Raw genomic sequence first — 25558 nt, forward strand, 5'->3', positions numbered from 1 at the left:
ATAATCTGCGTAAGGGTTATCACGCACCCAGACGCGGGTGCATTAGACTTTTAAGATATTTGCCGGCAGTGGCCCAGTGCCGGCAGCAGTGGCCGAGTGGTTAGCGCGTTGGGCTCGCAGTCGAGAGCCTGCAAGTTCGACTCTAGCCACCCGCACTTGCTGTTGTTTCTCCGGGCAAGAAACTTTACGATAATTGTCTCTACTCAGTGATCAATTTCGAGTAATGGGTAGTACCAAATTGAAGTCATAAGGAGAGTAGACAAGCGGAAACAGACATTGCCGTCGGCTGCAGCGTGGGTCAGGTGTACGTCGGAAGGCGTACACCGATGCATAGCGCTCAAGTCCGCTTTCCCGCAATGCAGGATAAAGATATGAAAAACAATCAAACTATTTTAAGATAACGAGTGAAAAACTTTCTACTTTGTTTTGGCACAAGCCAACACCTCAAGTACTCACGGAGTAGGCCACAATGCTTTATTTTCACTGAGCAACTTCTGCACCAGCTGGAAAAAATTTTCATTTTTACGTCGTTTCATCTTCCACAGACGTTTGGAGTTGAAACGATGTAAAAATGAGAACTTTTTGCTAGTTGACGTGCGATCTGGCATTTACACATACGAAAAACGAAAGAACACACTGACGAAAGAAAGAACATACTAAATTCCAAAGATACAAGCTGTGACGATTACGTGAAGCAAGTCAGGTATTTGTGTCATTTGAAGACATGTCATTGAAAGTCAGTTTTTTTACATTTATTCAACGTCTGCAAACGACGCATCAACGTAAAAAGAAGTGATTTTCCTGAACTAGTTAATGCATGATATTGAGTTGACGAGAAATTTTGTAACGAGAATATGTAAGATCATTGCATAGGCGCCGCGTAACAAGACACGAGTTAAACAAATAGCACCCAGACTGCAAAATTCGTCATTTTTACACTGATTCAACGTCTGCTGGCGTTGAGATTTTGCTGTCTGGGTAGAAAATATTGTGTAGCAAAATATTTTGTTAGAAAACTATATTCACAAAGTATTTAACAGACAAGGCAAGTATTTGAACGAGGATGTGAAACATTGAAGCAGCGTAATAAAAAAAACTGCAATAGGATGTTAAACTCAAAAATACATCGCTGGACACTGATTATAAAAGTAAAAGCAGCAGGCAAAAAGGTAAACAACTTGTCAGTATCTGAAGAGGAAATTTTTTTTACTGCACGTGGTTAACTTGCATATAAAGCGAGCTTGACAAGTTAAAACGAGTGAACGGAACATGTACACGATTTGAACTCAACAAAGACTGCAAAACACGCAAAACAGTTTTATTCAAGACTGACGAACGATTGCTTTGCTCGCTTTTTGGACAATTTAAGCTAATAAAACCCTGACCACCACCAGGGTGCTAAAACACACCCAAGCGTTCTTGCGTGAAAACAGTTTGTTCCAGTCTGCTTCTTCCTTCAAGACAAAAGTTTCATTGTAAAAAGAAAAAAAACGGCGGCATTTTTAAACAGTCGTGTTGTTTAGATGTGAATGTTTCTCTGGTAAAGCACAGTGAAGAAGTTAGTATTAAAGTCAGAAGAAACGTTAGAAATGAGCGTTCACGATTCGCCGCTCTTGCCAGCTGAAGACGTTGATTTCGATTCGCTGTTCGACCTCGATTCGAAACGGTTCTTGGCACTCAAGAACATCGGGTTTTTCAAGGAGGCAGCTGACGATTTGGCAGCTTTCTTTTCTTCTCTGTCGTGTCCAGTAAAGTGCTTGCTCAGCCTGCTGACAATGCCCTTGGTAATCTTTGTGGGACTAGAGCTGTGGCGATATTGGGAGTCCTCTGTGAACCGTTCGGACAATTCAATGGCTCTCGTCGTCTTTGCTTGCTGTTGCTTTGAAGAAATTGCTGTGTCTTTCCCTACGTTACTTTTGCGTTGTTTTGCTCTTTCTTTGCTCTCTCGCTTTGTTTCTCTTTGAAATTGAAACCTCTCATCGTCATCGACGGAGTAAGCTATCTTAGGAGACTTGACCGATTTCTCTTTGAAAGCAAATACACCGTTTTGCCTGCTTTTCTTGTCAGGCAGCCGGGCCGACTTGGGCGACGTGGTCCGCCGTGATTTTGGTGAAACAATATTGAAACGCTTCATGACTTTGTGAGAGATGGTGCTACGGTTTTTCTTCAACTTTCGTCGGCCATTTTCGTTGACCAAAAGAGGTTCCACAAATGAGGGATCAAATCTGAAACTTTTTCTCATTGACCTGCTGTTTTGTAACTTGGTCACCTCCCAACGCCTTCGCAGTTCGCTCAGCTGCCCTTTATTCATGATTCTTCTCGTGAGGGATGTTGTTCTAGAATGTGACGCCATTCCAGTGTCGTCATCGGGAGGATTATCGGTCACAGAGGGTGCGCTGCTTGACAGACGTTTTCTCGCTTTTAAGGTAGAGTTCTTCCGGTCTACCACAGTGACCGTGTAGCGGCGATTCCCTTCGTGTTCCTGCCATCGATCAGCCAAGCGGCTGATGTTCGAGCTCAAACAGAGATCGGGCAAACTAAAATACATCAGCGGGGATTCGAGCTCCTCAACTAGGGGCGACATCGAACCCGGAGAGGTCATGACGTCACACGAAGACAGATGAAGCGCTCCGACGTGTTTTGATCGCCGGGAAGAAAGGACACTTTGATCTGTACACAAATGTTTTGTAAATTCTTAGCAAACCTGACGGAGTTGCCTGGTAACAGAGATTAAACAATTTTTTTTTAATAGATTTTTAACATCAAATTAAGTGGAGTTTGACTTAAATAAGCTGACAGTTAAAAATAATTATATTTTTCAAATGAACCAATGACACATGATATTCATGCAGCACACGTGCAGAGTTGATGTTTCGAAACCAACTCAAAGAGACTATTCGTTGGATGCAACAACAACGAATCTTCTAAGCGGCTGATAGCCAATCGTTCGATTAGTTAATCGAGAATCAGTAGGTGCGGAGTTTATGCAAGAGTCAGTAATCAACGAATTATGGTTGGTGCGTACGAAGAAGTGCTTAATCCGCGTAAAAAATTACTTAATCAGTATGTTAGCAAAATCGGTGAATAATTCACTGTTGAGGCAAGTATTTAGAAAGACAAGTGGAGACAAAAGGTGTTTTATTTCAAAAAGAAATCGAACATGCCGTACAAACCTTCTTCGGTCTGCATCCCCGGATCCCGCGGAATCTACGATAAATTGAAACCAAAACAAAATGATGTGAAAACATAAAATAATAAAAAACAAGAGTTTTCAACGCAAAAAGAAATGTAACTTGTTGAAATCATGACAGAAATAATAAAAAAAGAAAACATTTTATCTTTGGTAAAACAAGACCAATGGGAAGTTAATTTATAATGACAATAAATCAAACAAATTTCAAAAAAAAACAAAACAGTTATTACATTTGAGACTAACCCCTTAAATAGGATGCTTGTTCCGACTCACCGTCCATTTTATGCAACTGCAAAAAAAATCCAGTTCAAACGATGAGTAAATACTGTGGCAGCTCTTTGAAGCGGAGAAAGTAAAATCATTTCAATAGGATTTCAATCAATATCATTTAATAAAGAGCTTTGGTAGAGAGTTCACTTTGTTAAAGAGTACCACAAACGCACAAAGCAAAGTAACATTAAGGATTTCGGCTTATTTCTTTCAAATACATAAAACTTGTTGAACCATAGGCATACGAAGCCGAGTAACGTTATCAAGTTTAACATATTCAAGTTTATTACATTTACAGAAACACAAAACTACGCAACAAATCAAGTATCGAACGTTTTCGACATCACAAGATGTGTTCTTCAGGAATAACATATATACAATTTTACTACATCTGAATAAAATACAATGGTTATTATAACTATAAACAGGAAAAAACAAAAACTGCACAGTACTTCTGACTAGCTCAAACTCAACGATATAGGCTCTGCGGGAATCAAAGGTAACTGCATCAAAAGGTGTTGAACAGATCACATGATGTGGTAGTTAAAGCAAGGTGCGGAGGTACATAAAACTTGCTTAACAAGTATATTTAACATGTCGACACACCATAGCGTTCTTGTTATTGTTACTTCCTATTGTGGGGTTTATCTACGCATGGCTAAATGTTACCTTCTCTCTCAGGATGGCGGTGTTTCTTCTCAAGTGAATCAATTCTTCATCGTTTGCACCTAAGCAAATCAAAGTGTTTCTCAAACCAACGAAATTTAGTCCAGAAATGATACATTTGGTGGAAAATGCGACAATTTAAACTTTAACCTGTATCAATCTAGGTGTGGTTTACTTTGGTTTAGGTTAGGTTTATCTTTGGTTAGGTTAGGTTTATTAGGTTATCTTTGCTAAACTTGTTCTGTTTGTGTTGTTGCAATGCCATTTAGCTCGGTTGTTATCATTTTTGTTTGATTGTTTGAAGTTAAGTTATGACTAACGCTTATCCAACCCACCTGTGGAAATACCCTTCACGTCATACTGGTCGAGTTGCAAGGTCAACTGATCTCCCATCGACTCAGCAAGTTCCACGTTCGAACGCAGTTGGAAGTCACCTGAAGTTGAAAACAAATTTGCAGACATGTTATAGGTCAAAACGTACATAATCGTATTAGTGATAATTCGGGAAGTATGTGGTAAATTCAAGCTTTAAACATGACCCATGTCGTGCAAGCAAGTAAACATGACCGTTTTTGTGTTCATTGACATGCTGGTATACCGCAAATCGTAACTAATACTTTTTCGTTCAGGACAGGTTAGACAAAATATAAATGATCAAAAATAGTAGAAATTGATTAAAACCCTTTAAATTGATTAATTGTTTTTCACCACCGACTGGGCACTAATCTGAGTACAAAAAAAACAAAAACACTTTAATTTAGGAACCCACCAGAGTTGGGAAGGTAATACTTGTGAGGAGTTTTCTTTCCAAAAGACCAGTTTCTGCGTTTGTGGGCCTGGTTGCTCTCCTTAATTCTGCGCAATGGCGGTGGCAGACGGGAATGGCCACCATCAGGCAACCTGGACGAGCGTTTTGAAACGGAGTCAGAAACAGCGCTGGTTAGAAAATAACATGTAATTGAATAAAGAATATGAGATGCCCCAGCCAGCAAAATCCGTCATTTTTGTTGTTATGACGAATTTTGTTGTTAACGTCTGAATTTACGTCTGCAGCCGGAGCTTACAGCAGAGTTTACATCTGCAGACGTTAAATCAATGAAGAAATGACGGATTTGGCTGTCTGGGGCGGTGAATGTACTCATGATTTTGCAAACGGGTTTAGAAACTGGATCACGTACAATTTCGGTGTTCAAGAAGAAAATAATGCAATACAATCTACACAATAAACATGTCATTCAGATTAGCTGATCTCTTCGTCATTTGACGTTTGGATATACAACTACGTTCAAAACTGCCAACATAAAGTAGGCACCTTTTGAACATTCATCACAATTTGAATGAAAATGTTGCAAAAGCGGTTTCTTCAAATTAATTGTTTTGCAAGAAATCAGCCTCAGTTGGACGTGTTGAGTTTACACTACTTTGTAAATCCACGTTCCAATTACGTAGACAGTTGCTACATGCTGTACGAGCATCATTACGTCAGTAGCTAGTCTTGCCTTGATAAAGGTTTCTCGTTGAATTGCTCGGATGTAGGAAAGGCTTCTTGTAATCCTGCCCACTCAACGGAGTTTACGGAGTTGTACACTGAATTAGACACAAATGCAAAAATATGTAAATTTAATGTAGGAAATCTTTTTCACAAAAATGCTTCCGTCCTTTTATGTATTTATTTCAGTATGATAATTGCTCTTGGTATTTCAACGCAAGACAAAAATTTGACTAGATAAAAAAAGCATTTATAAAAGCAATTAAGCGTTGAAGGTTGAGTTGAAAAAATGGCTGGCTTTCTGGGCCAATGTGAGTGTGTTGGCAAAACTTTTTAAACACAACCAACTAACAAGGGCTTTCATCTGATTATGGACTTATCGTACTTCAAGGCATGTTTACCTGAACTTTTCTTCGCTTGTTGTAAACGGTTTTCTGAAGAGGCTGCAAATGTACATGATATTTTATTCGTCTAGCAATTACGAAAAAAACATTGAACCATACATCAAAGAGTCGACTAATTTTTATAAAAACTGGGAAAAAAGATCAAAATTTTTTTTTTTACATATGACTTTGCGTAGTGGACTCGGAGTTTTCTGTTCTGAGCCTGGCGCTGTCACAACTTAAAAAACGTCAAATCCTAAACAACAGCTATCGCTGCTGCCCGAGCAAGTGTTTGAAATGATGATGCGACCAACTTACCAGTCATAACGCATGGCATTGACTTGTGGAAGTCGGCTTCAGCAGACATTGTCCTGCTGTGACGTATTGTGACAGGCGCAGCTGCAAAAAACAGCGGAAAGCGATAAAAAATAAATGAAAATTTGAAGTTTTGCGAAGGTGCCACATTAGTAGATACTGCACCGGAACTGTGGTAATGACAGCCAAGAAAGTCAGGTCAAATGAAGATGTTTGGTTTCAACACAAGAAAGAATTGAAAATCGTGTAAGGTCGTTTTCAGTGCAATCACTATCAGGTTGCCAACGAAGACAATTATAAATACTACGCCAGTAATGTACGTGCAAGTGAACTGTCAACAACAAAGTCCACCCTTAGCTATGTGAAAGCAAATCTCCGAGAGCTTGAACGCGGAGTATTTGAACACAGCAACAAAGACTAACAAAGTATCTCCTTTTTACATTGATTTAACGTCTGTAACGGTTAAATCAATAAAAATAGATTTCGTGAGTCGTATGATAATGTTGCGCAATATACGTGAATCTGCCCCTGACGATATGAGATCATGGGAAGTATCTTTGAAAAGGTTTGAAAATCACAATTTGAAAAGATCACGACTTTCATGTTGAGAGATCGTTGTAACGTATTGCAGAGTGTAGCACTGCAGCAGACCTAATTTATACCCTATCGCTGTAAGTATAAATTCTCCTGTGCTCTTGTTTTTTATGGTACCTGTGTGAGGTTCAGCGATAGTTTGACTCAGGCTATGATCTGCAGAGGAATGTCATAGAGAGGCCAGTTTACAAGACGGTTGTAGGTATTAACTTTCTAGTAACTTTCTGCGTCACTTCTGGAACGAAGAAACTTCAAGACCAAGCGGCGCTGGTTCGACTCTCGGGGTGTGCGCTTGAGCAACGCACGTTAAGGACTGCTCTCCATTCAGCGGCATCTAATGGATGGAATAGTTCCCGGTTCCCCGGCAACAAGACTTCAACAATCGGAAACTTCACTCTGTCAATCTCGGTGACCGGGCCTGCGTCAGTGATTCAAAGCCTCTACAAGTATGCGAAACTGCCAGGATTAAGCTCTGCAAGAAGCTTTCCCAGTCCGAGGATAAAGATTCAATCAATCAACCACTAGGCACATGCAGTTTTTGAAAAAAAAGGTTTTGTCTCCGTGTTATAACTAAAAAATGGGCCGATTTGAAAAGTTAAAAAAGTTATTCAAGTCGACTGCGTGACTAAGGGATGGAAAAACGTCAGTTCGACACCTGTTGAAAGTAGCAGCTGCGTCTTGGCAAGAGACTTAAAAATGTGCTTGAAAGGTGGACACGGATTGGCTTCCTTGCCTTCTCGTCCACTTCTCAATCTTCAAACCAAAGGCAAGCATCAACCAGAACGTTACAAATAAATACGGGGTTTGTAAAATCAAAAATAACATTAGCAGCCTTGCAATACTGACCACTTGGTGTGTCCTTGAGCATGTTCATTCGGCCAACAGAATAGCTTCGTCTGAAAAAACAAAAGCGCAACAATTAATTCAAGATTGAAATGTTAAACAACAACAAATTATAGTTGATCACTGATGACGTTGATTTGATGTTTTCTACAGTCAAAAACAACAAACACTTACTTTTCTAAGGATAACTTTTTGGCAGCTGCCTTCTCCCATTTGCTCAACTTCTTTCGGAAGCTTGACTTGTGAACTGCATCTGATTTTTCATCACTGAAGATAAAAAAAACGGTCCTGTTTAGCCCATTAGCATGCGGCCATCAATCTAATGTAAATATTATTATGAGTTTGGTTGATGTACTAAAATAATAGGCCTATCTGTGTAATGCTCCACTCATGGAGACAGAGCATCGCATGTCCCTCAAGGGACGATTCGGCACTCGCGAATGCATGGACACAGATTAAAAAGCATGTTCAAACATCTGGACCAACTTACGCCAACATGTGATGAGCTTTGAAGCGACGAGAATCGTCACCAGATGGAGATAAAGGGACTCCAGAGTTCGACTGGTTGCCTCGGCTGTGAGTTTCTGATCCGGCTTCTGACGAGCGGGAATGGGCTGAAGAAAAGAACAAGCTTTGCAGGTTTCCTTTTTGAAACTAAAAACAACTCCCATCCAAACAATCTCAAGTATATATTTGCAAAAAAAAACTTAGCAAGAAATTGAAAACGCGTTTTCTTGCGCACCTTTAATTCTTTATACCACCACGACATGTTGTACAATGGGTTTGGTCTTCGTCAATTTCAACACCAACAGAAAAGGTTTTAAGCAATCGCTAGGTTATAAGCAATTTACAAATACTATCTTATCGTAAAAACAAAGAAAATCGAGTGCAACCGCATTCAAAAGAACTGGTCAAGAAAAAATTCTAATCATTTCTCCAATTTTGCAGTGAATAGCATTATTTAGATCCAACAGATGATTTCGAGTGTATATCACACGCAAACAACTTAGCGTAACGAATGCAACGGGCCTTAGACGTTTGTAAACGGTAATGTGATTTGATATTGAAGTAACGGCAGCACACCGATGCGTTCAATGAATTTCAAAAATATGTAAAAAATGTTTGAAAAAAAAAATTCAAAAACTTCTTTGACATAATTTGGATATCATTTGGCCAAAAGACTACAGAATTGATAAAACATAGCTTGATTACAGCATTTCACGATCACGACTTGTAACTTACTTTCAGAGAAATCAACACCTCCCAAACCGATAAAAATGTTGAGTTTCTAGATGTTAACCACCGCATTTGCAAAACTTCGAACTTCAAATTTGTGACCACCAACTACACCAAAGAAACAGCTATAGACCGCTTGTACCTCAATGGTAAATCACATCACCCCACATTCAAGGCAATCATACATGGAGAAACATTACGACTCAGGAGATTGAATGAAACACAACACGATTATACTGCAGCACTTGAACAACTTAAAAACAAAGCTTTGAAATCAAACTTTCCCCAGAAAATTACCAAAGAAAAAATTCAACTTGCTGAAAAATGGACAGAACGACTACCTAAACCCACAGAAAAAAATGCAACCAAAGCCAACAGAGTAATCTGGCCTACATCATTTCCTAGTTTACTCAAGACCACCAACGCAGAGAAAAAACTACAACCCAATCAAATGATTACATATAAAAAGCCAAGCACGCTAAGAAATTTACTTACAAAATATAAAAAACTTGCCCTGAATACAGAAACACCAACCAACGGCTTCTCCAAACCATGCGGCAAATGTGCACTATGCGGTAACCATGGAGCGCATAAGCCTATGATAAAAGAATGCACCTCTATTAAATGTAAACCCAACAAAAATTTCAGTCTTAAACAAAAATTAACTTGCCAAAATTACGGAATATACATTGCAACATGCACTATATGTCACGAACACTATGTAGGCCAAACCATCACAAAGTTTTCCACACGTTGGGCCACACACAGATCTATTTGGAACAGTTTTAATCACTCTGATAAATCCGGTGACAAAGCAGCATTATTGAAACATTATGCAAAATTCCACAACAGTGAACTAAAAAAGAAACCAGCTCTGGCAGACTGCTTTGTTGTTACTTTCGCCGAACAACCCAGCAAACAATATTTAGACATCGCTGAAGATAAATGGCTACATAAAATTAAAGCCACCATTAACATACAAAAATTGATTCGACCAACCACTTAGTCTGCTTTGTTACTCCCATGTCATCAGCAACCTCCGACCCCTGTAGTGTAGATTATTCAACTATGCCCATTCACAAGTTATTCTTTTTGGCGTTATATCAATGTAAACTCATGGCAGTGGACTGTAATCTAAATTGCGTTTTTCTTTGTATTTGTCTGGTTGAACGATTGTAATTTACTTGATGGATGATAATGTTCATGTGTTCTTGAATTTTGTACCAGTATAGTGTTGAAAATCGTGGCAGAACACCAGTTTAAGATTTAGGCTTGCAGGTTTTGATTTTGATTTTATGTAACCATCTATTTAGAATAGAATTTTATGCATGTTGATAATATCGGAGTTTGCTTTATTTGTTCGTTTTACGTATTTTCAAATTATCTTTTTTACATGTGCTAGCTGAAGATGCTATTACTATAGCGAAATCGATTCTTATTTAATAAATAACACTAAGAGGTTAGATTGTTGTGCAAATGCCAGCATTTGATGAATGCTGGCAAATATGAAATAGCAGAAATATGAAATAGATGAAATAGCAGTACCTTCTTCAGTAACCGAAGAAAGTGTTCAAGACAACAATTTACTGTCAGGAGCCATGCTCAATGAATTCTTCTAGTTTTCAATTGCGTCTAAACAACGTTTGATAACAGAAGTTAGCCTATTACAAAGTGTAGATTTTTTATGGTCCGATTGTCAAATTGCCATCTTTTCGGTCTAGTCGTGGTGACGTGAAAATGTTGACGTCAAATCTTTCTTTGTCATCAATCGGTAAACGATCTAATGAAACTATTCCGGCACCGAAAGTCCAACCCAAGTAAAACGGATGGTTGGTGATAATAACTCGTATGTACAACATATCAGCTGAAAACATCTCACTCACTAAACTGAGCGATATATCCCTCAAACCGTAACTACACAGAATATTTTGTTGCGTTTTATGCGTATATTTCTGCTGTCGTCAGTACAGGGCACGAGATTTAAATTTACTTTAACTTAAGAAAAATAAACATCTTGATTTTCAAACGACAAATGAAATCAGGACATGAATCAGGACCATGCTATCTTCAGCTGGTGACGTCATTTATTGTGTGATAACGACATCAACTCAGAAACGGTTAAGAGACTAAATTGGCAAGCTACACAAAAATACCAGTTTACTATCAACGCAAAAAGAGTGAAATCGTTGAGTTAAAGTAGCGTAAGGTGACGTGAAGTTACAAAACCAAAGCTCACGGCAGATTCCCAGACAGCAATTCCGTCATTTTTACATCTACAGACGTTGAATCAATGTAAAAATGACGGATTTTGCTGTCTGGGTTGCTTTCGGGTTGTACGACAAAACCTACCTCTGCTTGACTTGACGCTTGACTGCCATTGCAACATCTTTTGACTGAAGTCGTTGTCAATGTTGTTGAGCAGAGCGTCCAATGTCACGCTTGCGCTCTTCAGATGAGTGGCTGAGCCCTTAAAGTGTAGGTCAATTGAATCAACAGATGTGGTAGTTTCGCAACGACTTTTTGTGTGAAACGGGAACCAGTTTACTGAACTAAGCTTATGAAAGAAATTTTGTATACAATCATGGTTGAACGATGCTGAATACGCTTGGACGTAACGCAGTCTCACAATTGCAGAAAGAAAAGTATGCGCGATACAATAAACCCATGCAGAAACAGAAGTTGTTCTTTTACAGTTCCATTTTTGATGTGGCGTGGCAAGGCAAACGGTTTAAAAACCAGTGCTTGTGCTAAACGCTGTAGTAAACTCTTTAGAAAATTGCCAACTGCAAAACACTCAATAGTATCTTTAGCAAAATCTCTGATACCATGTCACTTCATACCTGAGCGTGTTCAGCTTTGATGGACGAGATAACTTGTTTTCTAGATGGCTGGGGATCTATGCTTCTTGATGGAACTTTCCAGAACTTCCAGCGTCCTCTTGGAGAGAGGTCAAGATCGTCTCTGGAGTAAGCTGGCTTCCTATGAGAAGAACAAGAGATTCATGGAGGAGCAGAGTTCAAGACTAGCTCCATTTGCATCACTCTCTTATTGAAATTCATCCAGGATTATGATGCAAAGTTTGATCAATAGATTTTAGACTGTGAATGAGGAGAAGTTGATAAAAGATGATGTTTTTCTAAGAGAGCTTGCAAATTTAACGTAAAACAATAGCTGGAAGCTCAAATTCCAAAAAGGACCATTACCAGTTGTTAGGTTGCAAGATACATCAATACCCACATTACAAGTTGTTAGCTGGCGTTGCTTCATTGAAGCCAATTAAAGAGTTTGTGTCACTACCCGACCTGTAAGCCAGTAACTTTCTGCATTGATTCAACGTTTGTGTCAATGCAAATAACTTTACTGGTTGGGTAGGGACGGTGACTTCGTTGAAGCGTGTCTAACATCTTTGAGCGTGACTGTAGCAATGTTAGCTCTAGCCACTTCTCAAAAAGAAATTCCATTCTAACTAGAATATTAATATTTTTACTAAATAGCGCCAAGGAAAAACTTTCCAACTGAGAATAAATTCAGTAAAACGTAAAATAAACGTCAACGCCGAGCCAGTGTGTTGAAAATGGTAGAGTTATGAAGAGATTATGAACACAATAAAAATTATACGAATGATGAAAGTAATGTCAAGCTTCCAAAAACGATCAAAAGTGGGTTAAAACAAAACGGTTAAAATATCAATGTATGCAAGTGCTGATACCAAATTTCTACTTTTTACATTGATTGAATATTCGCAAACACTAAATCTATGTGAAAGAACATATTCGTTAACTGGGTGAATATCAAAAATATCGTGCACGGACATTTTGCCGAAAGACATTTTGCCGATGGACAAATTGCCGAAAGGACTAAGATTGTGAACGATAGACTAAAACACACTGTGGAGAATATCGATACATATAACACAAAAAGGAGTTTCGGCAAAATGTCCATTCAGCAAAATGTCTTTCGGCAAAATGTCCGGGTACCAAAAATATAGAAACGAACTTGGTATTATTTAAGTGTCCACTGCTTTTGCTGTTGGGAATGTATCGGTCGCGGCGAAGTCCACCAAACGTCGTCTCATGCATGGATGACGCAAACTGTGGCGGCTCATTGAATCCTGAAGCAATGGATACGTTGCCAGGTAGCAAAACTTGTTATTTTTACATTGTTTCAACGTGTAGAGGCTAGCAATGTAATATGATGTAAAAATGGCAGCTTATACGAGCTAGGCAGGTAATTCGACAAAATCAAACTGCAGCCCCGCCAGTAATCAGTCCTTCGCAGTTGAATCAACGTAAAAATTGGACTGATTCGCTGGATGGGATGTATAACTTCAACTCTATGAATCACTTACCGTCAGTCAGCAGGAAGGGCTGACTTATGCCTCTCGAGTCATTGCCAGCTTGGCTCTTTTCAAAGCTTGACTTACGGGTTCTGATTAAAACAAGACATTCGTAGATTAAAATCGTACGGGATTGTCATTGCTTTTGCAGAACAAGTTTTATCACTTTTTCGTTAGAGCTTGTGGTGCTAAGAATCTTTTAATATCACTCCAGGTTCACGATGTTCCCGGACTGGAAAGCTACAAAAGAGCAGCCAGTCTGTGGTTTCATCATGAAAGACAGGCAGACCTTCCACTCGGTTAAATGGGTTGAAGATGGTACAATCGTTGATGATGTGGTCATCACTGAGACTAGTATATGAAACTTATGTACTAAGAGCTTATGAGTTTGTCGCCTATCAAATAGAACAAAAACAGGCTTTATAACAGAAATGACCAATCCAGCAACGTGGGCGTCCGTATCTTAATTTTCACTCTCTACAAACTATCACAAAATTAAAAAATGTTGCTTTCCTCACTGGTACGCAATCAACAACACAATCAGTTACGTGCATCACATTACAAAGAGCAACATGATCACCAGACATTGGCAGTTTGGCATTTATCATGCATCACACAGTAAACGTTAAGCATTGTGTAGCTACCTAGACAACAAAATCCGTCATTTTTGCATTAATTCAACGTTTGCAGACGTTGAATCAATGCAAAAATAACGGATTTTGTTGTCGAGATAAATACATCACACCAAGGCGGGGGCGCGGTTAACTGATGCAAATTCTAACCGAACCAAACCGAGAAACTAACTTTGATATGGCGTTCTTCAGTCTTCCTACACGATCAGCACCTCGCTTGGGTGGGGCGTGCTGTGGATCTGTTGAGCTTGGTAGTGAACTTGAAAAACCTGAAAGCAATTGTTCAAACACCATTTGAGATTTTTTTTACAAGGCATTGTGGTAAAGTAGAATTCAATGTAATCTAAATATATAAAAGTTTATAAGTTGGCGAAAGCGAATGGAGTAAAGTGGTATGGACATGGTTTGAGAGGGGATAAAGATGATGTTTTGAGAAGAGCGCTGGCGTTGTAAGTGGGGGGTCGTAGAAAACAGGGAAGACCCAAGAAAACGTGGAAAAGGCAAGTTGAAGAGGAAAGCAGCAAGGTGGGCTTGACAAGAGAGGACGCGTTAGACAGATCGATGTGGAGACAGGGTGTGAAGGCGATTGCGACACTTGGAGGTGAATCCGGGCACCCTCGGTAACGGGGACGTCACCAGATTAAAACTGGATTGCTACTACTAAAATAGAGAAATAAAACAGAGTAACCTTAGCGGGTTTAACATACTTTTTTACACACAAAAAAGTATGTTAAACTCGCTAAGGTTATTCTGTTTTATTTCTCTATGGTTCAACAAAGCAAACTCTCTACCAAAACTTATGCAATCTAATTTCTTTTGGGGTGAGGTTTTTTAATTGTACTGTACATAATAATACGACATTAATAATTCGGCAATTTACGACATTTAGAACGCAAACAAAAAAGATCAGTTGAAGATTGTTTTTTAACTCGCAAAACGAAATCTGGGTTACGTCTGTAGTGGATATTAATCAAGAGTTTAACTTCCTATAATAAATATAAGTTACGTTAGTATACCTTCTTATGCAACCGCCACACTACAATTCCAAAGTTATCGTTTGGTTTCAGTACTTGTACCAGTGTGAAAAAGGCACGTTAAGTCACCACCCACACCAACGACACCTTCGCACTACTGAACACGAGTCGCTTACGCATTTAATTCAACGCGATGTTAACATCTTTTTGCATCGTTTCAATGTTTCCATAGGTTGACAGGACGTAAAAATGGAAACTTATGCTGCATGGACTTAATCAGCACTGGTTTCCAACAAGCTTGTTTATAGAAACTACGCAAGCGAATGACAGTAGCAAGATATCATCGGGAACCGGAAACAAACGGCACTCAGATAAAAACGAATGCATCAGCTAGAAAACAATTAAAACACAAAGGTATGTGCTCAGACGACGACTGCGCATGAACGCGAAGTGAAAATCGCTCCATTGTTTTCTCATATTAGGTTCTAAATTACCTCAACGTGAAAAATGGTGTTAAAATTGTGAGTTGAGGTAAATATTACCCTAATGTAACCCGTAAAAGAGTGGTGTGCGTTCAAACAGCAGAACCTTTACCAACAAAAAGTAATTGTTCATTTAATTCTAAAAAATCGAAATTCTACTTTTGAAATATGGTTAAAAAATTCTATGTGAGGCGAAATCACGCAATTAATCCAAACACAATGTATAAGACAAGTGATCACGATTCTTCGAATGGCAGATGTACAGTACATCCGGGTCAACCTGCTCTTTCCGAAAGAGCAAGCTGGGTTTCGGAGCAGGAAATTGACTGTGGATCAGGTCATCCATTCACCTAGATATCAAGGAGTGTTTTGAGACTTAAAAAGGCCGGAGCCGCCTTCTCTAGACCTATCGACTGCCGACGATACTGTATGGCACCGTGGCCTTACTGACAAGCTGCTTCCAGACAGAAACATGATCAATATAATCATGGAGCTTGTCGGCAACAGAAAGTTTACTCTCACCATATCAATTGAAAAAAAAAACAACGAAATAACTCAGCGGCAATACATTGATGCGCAACTGATGAAATGAAAGACAAGTTGATGTATGGACAATTTTAGAAATTACATTTTTCCTATGGTTCGAACAAGCAAAAACAACAAAAATTTAAAGAAACAAGAACTGACTTTTTTCTTCCGTCAATTCCTTGACTTGCCTCTCCAGCTGCCGCACCCTTTTCAATAAAGCCCGATTTTGATCACGAAGATCACCTGACAAATACATCAAATGTTAATCAATGTATTTCAATTTGACTTAATCTTTGACTGTTCATGGTGCTGTGATGACGTCATCAGCCATGCCATTGTCGTGGCAGCAACAAAGTTAAAATAGCCAACAACAATATTTGCGGCTTGGTTGCAAATGATTTACCCTAAAAGAGCCTAAAGAAACAATATGCGATATACCAGCAAGCCAAGGAACTGATAGCAGATCTTAGTTAAATTGAAAACGTGCACGAACTACGGTAGTGAGGTGAATGTCTGCAGCCAGCAGGCAACAAATTAGAATCATTTTTTTTTTGACTAATTGCTTTGTGTTGAAAAAATTATACCCAGTTCAAAAGGAACGGCTGTTACCACTGCGTATTGCAATACTACACAAATGATACTTGACTAAAAGGTCAAACCTTACGCGTTACCGATTTAACGTTGCACAGACGTTTTCTAACCAAATAGCAACAACAAATGCCAAGTTTTGCCATAAGCGTGTCAGCCAAATGCTGTCTGCCGTTTGATGCATGACTTGGCAAAACGACTCATTCATTTGTGAAGCTGTGTGTTTTGTGAGATCTGGAAATATTTCACTTGACTTGTAGATAAATCAAAGCAGTTTCGTGACTGGCTGGCGTGACGGGCATGACCAAAAGTTTATCCTTGCTACAAAAACTCACCCTCTTTGCATTCAAACAACGTCTGCTGAGACAACGTTTCAAACTCACCTATTTGTTCCATGAGTTTACATACTTGCTCCAAATGCGCTATGCCGTAGTCCAGATCTTAACAAATAAAACAAACAAAAAATCAAAACAAAATCTAGAATCAAATTATTACTGTTCAATTTCCGCTCGTACGCTGAGGTTGGTGATAGCTTTTCAATGCGCCATAATGTTTCTTACCTTTAGGCTTTTTTTGTTGGGACTGGGTGCGGTCCATAAGACCTAGTGCAGACTTGTCGCTAGAAATCAGTCTTTTGAGAATACTTGTATCATTGTCTGTAAGAGAGCAACGCTTTGTCAAGTTGAAATTTGTAACTTTGTCGCTTCTACGCAAAAATGTATTTGTATCAAGACTGAACCACTTTTTTTTATTCACAATGCTTGATTATAAAATTAAGTTCAAAAGTTTTTAAACTGCCTGCTCAAGTCTCCAAAATCTGAGCGTATCCTAGATTTTGTTTTTCTTTAGTACAGTAATCGTGTATGCTGGTATTGAAAAAGCACATCCCAGCCGGTTTTACATAACCTGAAACCGCCAGAATATGACACCTTTCCAAAAAGTGATTCGGGAGTTGGAAAACGAACAACCGTGGTTTCAATCTTCATGCTGGTCATTAGAATGTTGATCTGTTTTCATCGATGAAGCTTACTTGGTTACTTAGAATAAGATACTTAACTTAGAAGCTTACTTAGATAAATGCAAAAAATATTTCCACACTCACCTATCCCAATGTCCATGACTGAATGCGATCTGTGGGATCGTCTTATCCCATCTGAGGACGTCTTAATTAAAGGAGGATGCACAGCAGTCATCATTGGACTCTGCTCCATGGACACATCTGGATCAGACATGAAAACGCTTCCGGACACAATGCTATGTTGTCCAAAGCTCTCGGACTTTTGATGGCTGTGTAAAGGGGGCTTTGAAGAGGAAGAAATCTTCCTGGAAATCGGCTCAGGAAGATCAGGAGGAATGTTGGGAGCTGAATAACAACCTTTGGTGTCTTCTACCAGCTCGCTTAAAGATCGAGATTTCCTCAAGCTGGGATCTAAAAATGAAAATAGAATTTATATAAGATAAAGACTAAAGAGTTTCACTTGTAAAACAATACAACATCAGTAAAATACTTCAGCACATAGTAGCAAACAGTTGAGTTTTTTTCTAACCTTTTTTTCTTTCACCTTCTTGTTGCTTAGCAACAGTAGTAGCTTCCTGGACTTCAACCATGAATGCGTTCAGAGTGGCAAGGGCATCTTGTCTGTTCAGCTTCTGTGCAAAAAAACGCGATATTACTTGAAGTCACGTGAAATAAACCCAACGTTAGTATCATCTTGTCGCATGTAAAGAAACCTACAAAATCAAACACAATGTGACACAAAACTACATTGAATAGCAGCTAACCAATTGAAAGAATCCTTTTTGTCTTGTTTGTTGTGACGACATACAGTCGCAAGAATCCCAGTTGCTATGGTAACTCAGTTTCGCAACAGACAGGAAGCAGCGAAAGACTATGTCACCAGTTCAGCTAATTTCCTGGTGATGTCCACCTTCTGACAGGGCGATAAGTGAGTCGCAAAAACATAGCCGCAATGGGTGGCGAACCAAGCATTCTCACCAGAACAGAACCAGCAGTCAACCAAGTATTCTCACCACTAGGCCACTTGCAGGTATGTAGTTTCTTCATACCTACACGCGTGTTATAGAGAAAACGTCAAACGGTTGGTAAGACGAGGAAAATATTGAACAATTGACAAAAATAATAAACGCACCGGACAAGGTACCTTCTTGATTGGCTCTTGAGAATCGACGCTGGTGTTTTGGACTGACGAAAGAGAAGGCTGGGAATTCTAAAACAAAGCAGAACGTGACACAATCTAGAACTTTCTCCTGGAAGCGCGAGATTAGAGAATGAGCAATTTTTACATCAACGTATTACGCGACTACATTAAAGTGATTTCATCACATGCATGTCTGCAGTAGAATTAATTTTCTCAGTCAAACTTGACACACGAGTGCTTTGAAAATATAACCCAGCACCAGAAGAATTTGGTCAAGAATGTGCATTTGATTGTTTTGCAGAACGTTGTTTGGTACCATCTTCAAATCAAGTGCAGTAAGATTCATAAATCTGTTTTTAAACGAGTACGGTATAATTCCGTTCTAATAGTAGAGATGTGAGGATTGGTAGGTCATTAAGGAGAAATTAAGAACGAAAATAGAAGCCGCCATACTCGAGTTCGCCACCCTTGTTTAGAGTCATCAGTGGTGCAACTGGTGCATATCCAAGCTGTCTTGAGCGGGAATCGAACTTTCATCCAGATGGAAATTGAGGACGTCCTTGACTGAGTAGGCCCGCTCAAGACCACATGGATCTGTATTCTGTATCACTGATGATCCTATCAAGGGTGAAATTCGAGTAGGACGACTTCTATTTTCGTTCGATCGTGGCCTTGATGAGTGATGTGATGATGTCAAAGTGATGTCATATAAATCAACTTACGTGGGAAGGAATAGATGTTGATTCTGATCTACAAATTCAATATACCAGTTTTAAAAAGCAAATAATTAAAATTAAGAGCCTTGCTGCCTGATATTGTACCATACATTATATATATAATCTACACGGTAGTCTGCTATACAATGCAGTTTAAAAGCAAACATCACACACACATCACATCGGCAATGCCATATTAAAGGCAATAATACAATTTGCTACACTTCGTTTTCGGCATCCAATAAACAACTCCGTGTAGAAAGTGAATTATCTTCTAATTTAAACGGTCAGGCATTGAAGCACGCCTTGTGAACACCTCGCCATGGCGACCTTTAAATAGTGCAACTACGTACGGTATTGTGTCCGGCAAGGAAGATGTAGTAGCTGTCGAAACATCAGCTTCAGAGTTATCCAATATCATTCCACGTCGATTATTTTTAAAAGAACTCCGCTTTTTTACTCGTCTTCTGACCACAGCCTATCACGAAAAAATCAAAAGCGTATATAGATAAGTTAGGAAATGCAGAGATTGCCAAACTACTGCAGGATAAACACTGGTGTCTAAGCCAAAATAATGAAATTGTGTGCATATCGCTCACATATCACTATTTATGTATTTTACTTTAAGACAAATCATTACATCTTGGAGCTGTGGTATGGTAAAAAACAGTGTACAAAAAAGCATCGTTTTCAGTACATTTTCCACGAAAATTTGAATCACATCTGTATACCGGTAATTAATATCTAAATAGCTCCGTGATTTGTGACTTTAGTGAAATGCAATCTGGTATAGCAAATTATTTATTGTCCAGGGCCAACTGCAAAACCATGAAACCTGAAACAACATTTCTTTAATAAATCATATCTTTAGTGTGACAGTTTTGCAGGTGATGCTTAAAATTTAAAGGTGATGTTTAAAAATAAATACAAGATCATTTTTTGAAAAGATTGTAAATAATGTGTCACAACATTCTTTCTTGAGCAGTAAGTAAAAGTATATTATAACTAAAACTATAACACCATTTTATTAAACAAAACAAACCAGACAAAGTCTTATCAAATACGAACCAGAATTAAAAAAAATGCCCCTAGTAGGCTATACAGTAACTCTAGATAGAGTCTAGAACATCCTTACATCTAAGTCTTGGTTTTGATTAAGTGCTTTAGTGTTGTGTTGTTGATCACGTGTGATGACATCAGAAAATACCAGTTTGGATTTTCTTTTTGAGTCCTTTTCAGACAAGGAAGATGAGCGCCTAGGCACCTTGCTTTGGCTGCTATCAGAGCCAGTTGAATGTGATCTGAAACATTGAACATTTTACATAATTTCACTAATGCAAGCACATTGTATGTTTAAAAAAAGTCATAATTAAGTTTCCATTAAGATAATTGTCATTATAAAGCAACTATCAACACACTGAAAAGAAACTAGAAAGTGACACTTTAATTCAGAAAATCATATCACACAAGCTAGACTACTTACGGAATAATATCATCCAATGTTTTGATGCCACCTTCTTCCAAAGCTGCATAAACAAAATGGTGATGCTTTTAATTAACATTTATGTTTCCTGAAATACAATGTCACATGAATTAACTTGCAAAAAGAATATAAAGTTTTAGTTTGTGTATGCTGAAAGGAAATATGCTATGTTTTTTTTTTACAATCGAATGAAGGAAATAGGATGGTGTGTTCACTGTATATGGTAACAGACTGACAGGTTCTACGTAATTAAGTTGTTATTTATAGATAATTTCAAGCTAAGGTGTAGCTTCACATTGTCTTCATGATCAGGATTTGTTACATAGGCTACAGTTTTACTCATGATCAATGATCATGCCATTTTTATTTGAGCCTATAAAGTAGACAAGTTATTCACTTAACACTCAATGTTGTTGACATATGTCCAGTCCAGATAATGTCCACTGTCCAGGTTATCCCGAAAAGCTACGGTTCTTAATAGCAGAAAATTATGAACTCTAACAGACGGATTTTGTTTACTAGCCTACTTCAAGACACCAGCTACACCTGCTTCAGTAAGGACATGCTTATGAGGGGTGAAAGAGTAAAGAAACGAAGCCAAATAGTTTTTTGCCTCTACACTGCTTTACACTGATGGTCTGCCCAACATACAAAAAAATATTTTGTTTGATTAACAGCTTTACAAAGTGAATGGTTAGTGGCATTGAGCACTGAAACACTAAATGTGTACACAGCACTCAGGACAAAAATAGACAAGAGCTGGTATGAGCAGTGTGCTGCAGCACTTGCATTTAATGAAAATTAACATTGGAAAGAGAATTTTCAAATTCTATTGTAACATCAATCCAATAAATTATTCACCAAGATTGGACTTTTTCTTTCTTCTTTTTGATTTTTTTCGTTTACGAACTGTCATAGAGCCAGCTCGATTAACAGAAACTACTATGCCTGAACCCGACTCTTCTTTTGCATTAGTAGTTGAATCTACAACAGAAATAATTCAAAGCAATAATAAGAAATAAATTACATTTCATCTGAAATACCAGTGCCAAAAAAAGAATTTATATAATTCAACATAAGTTACATGATTGCTGATGCTACCGGTTTACCAGTATCTAAATGCAAACAATACACCAGAGTATTATCCAGAGAACAAGTGCCATGCATCAAACTGCTCAGTTGAAAACTACAGATACCTTAGGTTGGTTAAAAGTGGCCAAAAAATAAACCATTGCTGCCCAAATTTTTTCTATTCGCTTACAATGCAAAGTTTTGTATATACAGATTTTGCATAACACCTATATCCATAAAAACACAAAAATATACAATAAATAACAAAAAAGTTAACAAATATCACTATCAGTACAGGGCTCAAAAACAAAAAAACGACAAAATATAGGCATCATAGTTTTAATAAGGCGGTGTATATAATTGTTTTTCTCCACTAGTTGGTCAATGGGAGGAATAACTTTGCTAATAGGGCATCTGAAACCATGCCTCATAGCATACCTAGTCGCAACAAGACAGTTCCAGTTTTCAGTTTGTTAATTAATTATTATCAAAACCCTGTAACGTCAAAAACACTTGATCCTCCTCTAGAATAAAATGAATTATGATATGATACAATAATGTACAATCTTATCTAACTCTTGTCAACTAAAGTGAGTTGCTCACATTATACCTGGAAGACTCTCATGTACCACAGCTTGGAAACCACTGTTGTACCCTAGGCTATGAAATTAATACCTAAGGCCTAACTAATACTTTCATTCAATCATAACCCAAAAATACTGTAGAAACATAAATGCATGCCTTGTTACAATTATTTTTTAATCATTGATTAACAAATTTAAAATATTGTGCTTAGTTATAAGTTTAACAAAACATCTATGAATATGCATACCTGATTTTTCAGCCATTTGACCATTTACAGTAGTGACATAATAATCTAAACTTGTTTCACTGTCAAGTATTGAAGTTTGTTCTGTTTTGGAATCGCTCATCTTCAATTACGAATTATATACATTTAACATAAAACATACCGTAATTAAGATTATACAAAATTGTTCTTCCGTTAAAAAAATTACAATAAAATTACATTTTTAACTAAAAACCAAATATTAGGTTATTTTTTAATGTAAAATAGGATATATAAAAATAAAACAATGGCTGCATTACACTAAGTATCTAAAGACCTAGTTGCAAGACATCATGTCTTAAAATTGAGAAAATAGATTCATCTACCTGTAGTAGATTATACCATGGTGTTACAACCGTGCCAAAATCCTTGTAGTTAATAAATCATTTCTTTATCGAGCATGCTATCAGTGGAGGGTCCAGTGGGAAAGGCGACTCGTGATGAAGTGGTGGAGGCAATGCGGCAAATGAAACTGCATAAAGCAGCCAGTCCATCAGAAGTGAGCGTAGAGATGATAAAAGCAAGTGGAGAGTTGGGAATTGAAGTAATGCTACAACTTAGCCAAAGGGTATTAGATGGAGAGGGAATGCCGGAGGAGTGGAAGCATAGTACTGTTGTTCCACTGTTCAAGAGAAAAGGGGATGTGAGAAGTTGCAGTGCATATAGAGGTGTAAAACTACTAGAGCATGGAATGAAAATTGTGGAGCGAATACTAGAAAAGAGGTTGAGAACATTGGTGAAATTAAATGATATGCAGTTTGGATTTATGCCAGGAAAAGGTACGGTACAGTGGATGCTCTGTTTATATTGAGAAGAATGCAGGAGGAATACCGAGAGAAGCAGAGAAAACTATATATGTGTTTCATCGACTTAGAAAAGGCATTTGACAGAGTACCAAGGAAAGTGATGGAGTGGGCAATGAGGAAAAGAGGTATACCAGAGGTGTTAGTGAGAGCTGTGATGTCTATGTATGAGGATGCAAGAACAAAAGTGAGAGTTGGATCAAATTATTCAAACGAGTTTTTTGTGAAGGTTGGTGTCCAAGGATCAGTTTTGTCACCTCTGATATTTGCTATTGTGGTTGACGTTGTAACTGAAGGAGTGAGGGAGGGCTTATTGAGTGAAATTTTGTATGCAGACGACCTGGTCTTGACAAGTAATAGTATGGAGGGACTGGAGAGAAAGTTTGAGAAATGGAAAGAAGCATTTGAAACCAAGGGTATGAAGGTGAATCTTGAAAAAACAAAAGTGATGGTGAGTGGAGCAGAAGGAACAGTTGTTGAGAGCTAAGTAGATCCCTGTGGAATATGTGGCAAGAGAGTGATGAGAAATTCAATGCAATGCAAGGAATGTGGGCACATGCAAGATGTGCTAATGTCAAGAGAGCCGCAACAAGATTGGCGAAGTGTTTTGTTTGTGGGAAATGCAGTAAAGGAAGGAATGAAGTGGAAGGCCATGATGATGAGTTCTGCCATGGCATCGAAACAGTGACAGACTTCTGTTATCTGGGTGATCGGATAGATGGAAGTGGTGGATGTGAAGCAGCGGTGACAACAAGGGCAAGATTGGGCTGGGCAAAGTTCAGGGAATGTGGGGAAATGTTGTATGGCAGAAAATTTTCACTAAGGATGAAAGGGAAAGTATATCGGAGCTGTGTGCGGCCTGCAATGCTATATGGTAGCGAGACATGGGTATTGAGAGAGAGTGAACTGGCAATCCTGAGAAGAACGGAAAGGTCAATGGTGAGAGCAATGTGTGGGGTGAAAACGAGAAGAGAAAAAAGGACTAAAGAATTGTTGGATATGCTAGAGATGAGAGAGACCATAGACCAAATGGCAAGGGCAAATGGAGTAAGATGGTATGGACATGTGATAAGGAGGGAGGAAGGAAGTTTTCTTAGAAAGGCACTAGATCTACAGGTGGATGGGAAGAGGAAATGCGGTCGTCCAAGAAGAACGTGGAAACAACAAGTGAAGGATGAATTTAAAAAAGTTGGACTGAAGGAGGAGGTTGCAAGGGACAGGGTGAAATGGAGAAAAGGGATAAAAACAATTGCTGCGCGGAAACAATCGGCCACCCCCACTAGTGGGGAACAAACCGACGATGGATTATGATGATGATGTCAACACAAGTGACTTCAATTATTTTCCCTTTTTTCGAACAGTTTATGGTTTAATGTTCAACAGTACAGTAGACTTAATGCTTGTCTTCTATTCTTATTTTTGCCGAGGTCAACAAATACAACTGTTCTTTATCACCAATTTAATGTGCTCAGAATTGGCAATACTATTAAATTAGAGACTGCAAAATTTATGTACAAATATGTGCACAAAATGCTGCCCGGGCCTTTGCTGGCTGCTTTATTTTTGTAAACAAAATTCACCATCATAAAACCCGTCAAAACAAAAAGAATGATTTATATTTGCCTTCTGCAACATCAAACTCTGGTAAGGAGATGCTATGTTTTAATGGAGTGAAACTATGGAATCAAATACCAAAAGAAATACAAGAAAAGTCTTAAGTTAAATTTAAATATAAATGTTTATTAAAGAATTTGTGCAATGATCACTCCTAAAACATATCATCTGCTTATTTCTCTGCACAGTTTTTTTTTATGTTGCCCCAAGGTGTTATTCCACTGCTAAGGTATTATGTAAAGTGCTGGTATTGTGCTATACGGTATGTGTTGATGTTCCTAATTTTGGGTCTTTTGTTTAAATGTTTGGGTGGCAGCTGACTTTGGTGACCTTTTG

At 38.3% G+C, this 25558-nt stretch overlaps 1 protein-coding gene across 2 annotated transcripts; it reads right to left on the reverse strand.

Moving 5' to 3' along the window:
* Window position 1: 1 nt before the first annotated feature.
* On the reverse strand, window positions 2-22971 carry LOC145787379 (uncharacterized). Of its 2 annotated transcripts, none has more exons than XM_082599112.1 (28): window positions 22791-22971; window positions 21749-21871; window positions 20888-20930; window positions 20540-20705; window positions 19758-19882; window positions 19411-19438; window positions 18692-18757; window positions 18077-18179; window positions 17632-17958; window positions 17090-17185; window positions 16913-16969; window positions 16101-16184; window positions 14130-14226; window positions 13338-13417; window positions 12986-13100; window positions 11830-11968; window positions 11339-11456; window positions 8244-8367; window positions 7928-8020; window positions 7757-7806; window positions 6320-6400; window positions 6020-6061; window positions 5629-5716; window positions 4899-5065; window positions 4465-4563; window positions 4133-4191; window positions 3437-3482; window positions 2-2670 (listed from the first exon to the last, which is right to left on the reverse strand). In XM_082599112.1, the coding sequence occupies exons 1-28, from the start codon at window positions 22888-22890 to the stop codon at window positions 1598-1600; spliced, it is 3789 nt and encodes a 1262-aa protein (XP_082455238.1). In that variant the 5' UTR covers window positions 22891-22971; the 3' UTR covers window positions 2-1597. The 2 variants fall into 2 exon arrangements, with proteins under 2 accessions (XP_082455238.1, XP_082455237.1); XM_082599111.1 differs by having other exon boundaries at window positions 18680-18757.
* Window positions 22972-25558: the final 2587 nt, after the last annotated feature.

This window comes from Aplidium turbinatum, chromosome 18 (genome assembly GCF_918807975.1).
Source record: "Aplidium turbinatum chromosome 18, kaAplTurb1.1, whole genome shotgun sequence".
Taxonomy (NCBI): Eukaryota; Metazoa; Chordata; class Ascidiacea; order Aplousobranchia; family Polyclinidae; genus Aplidium; species Aplidium turbinatum.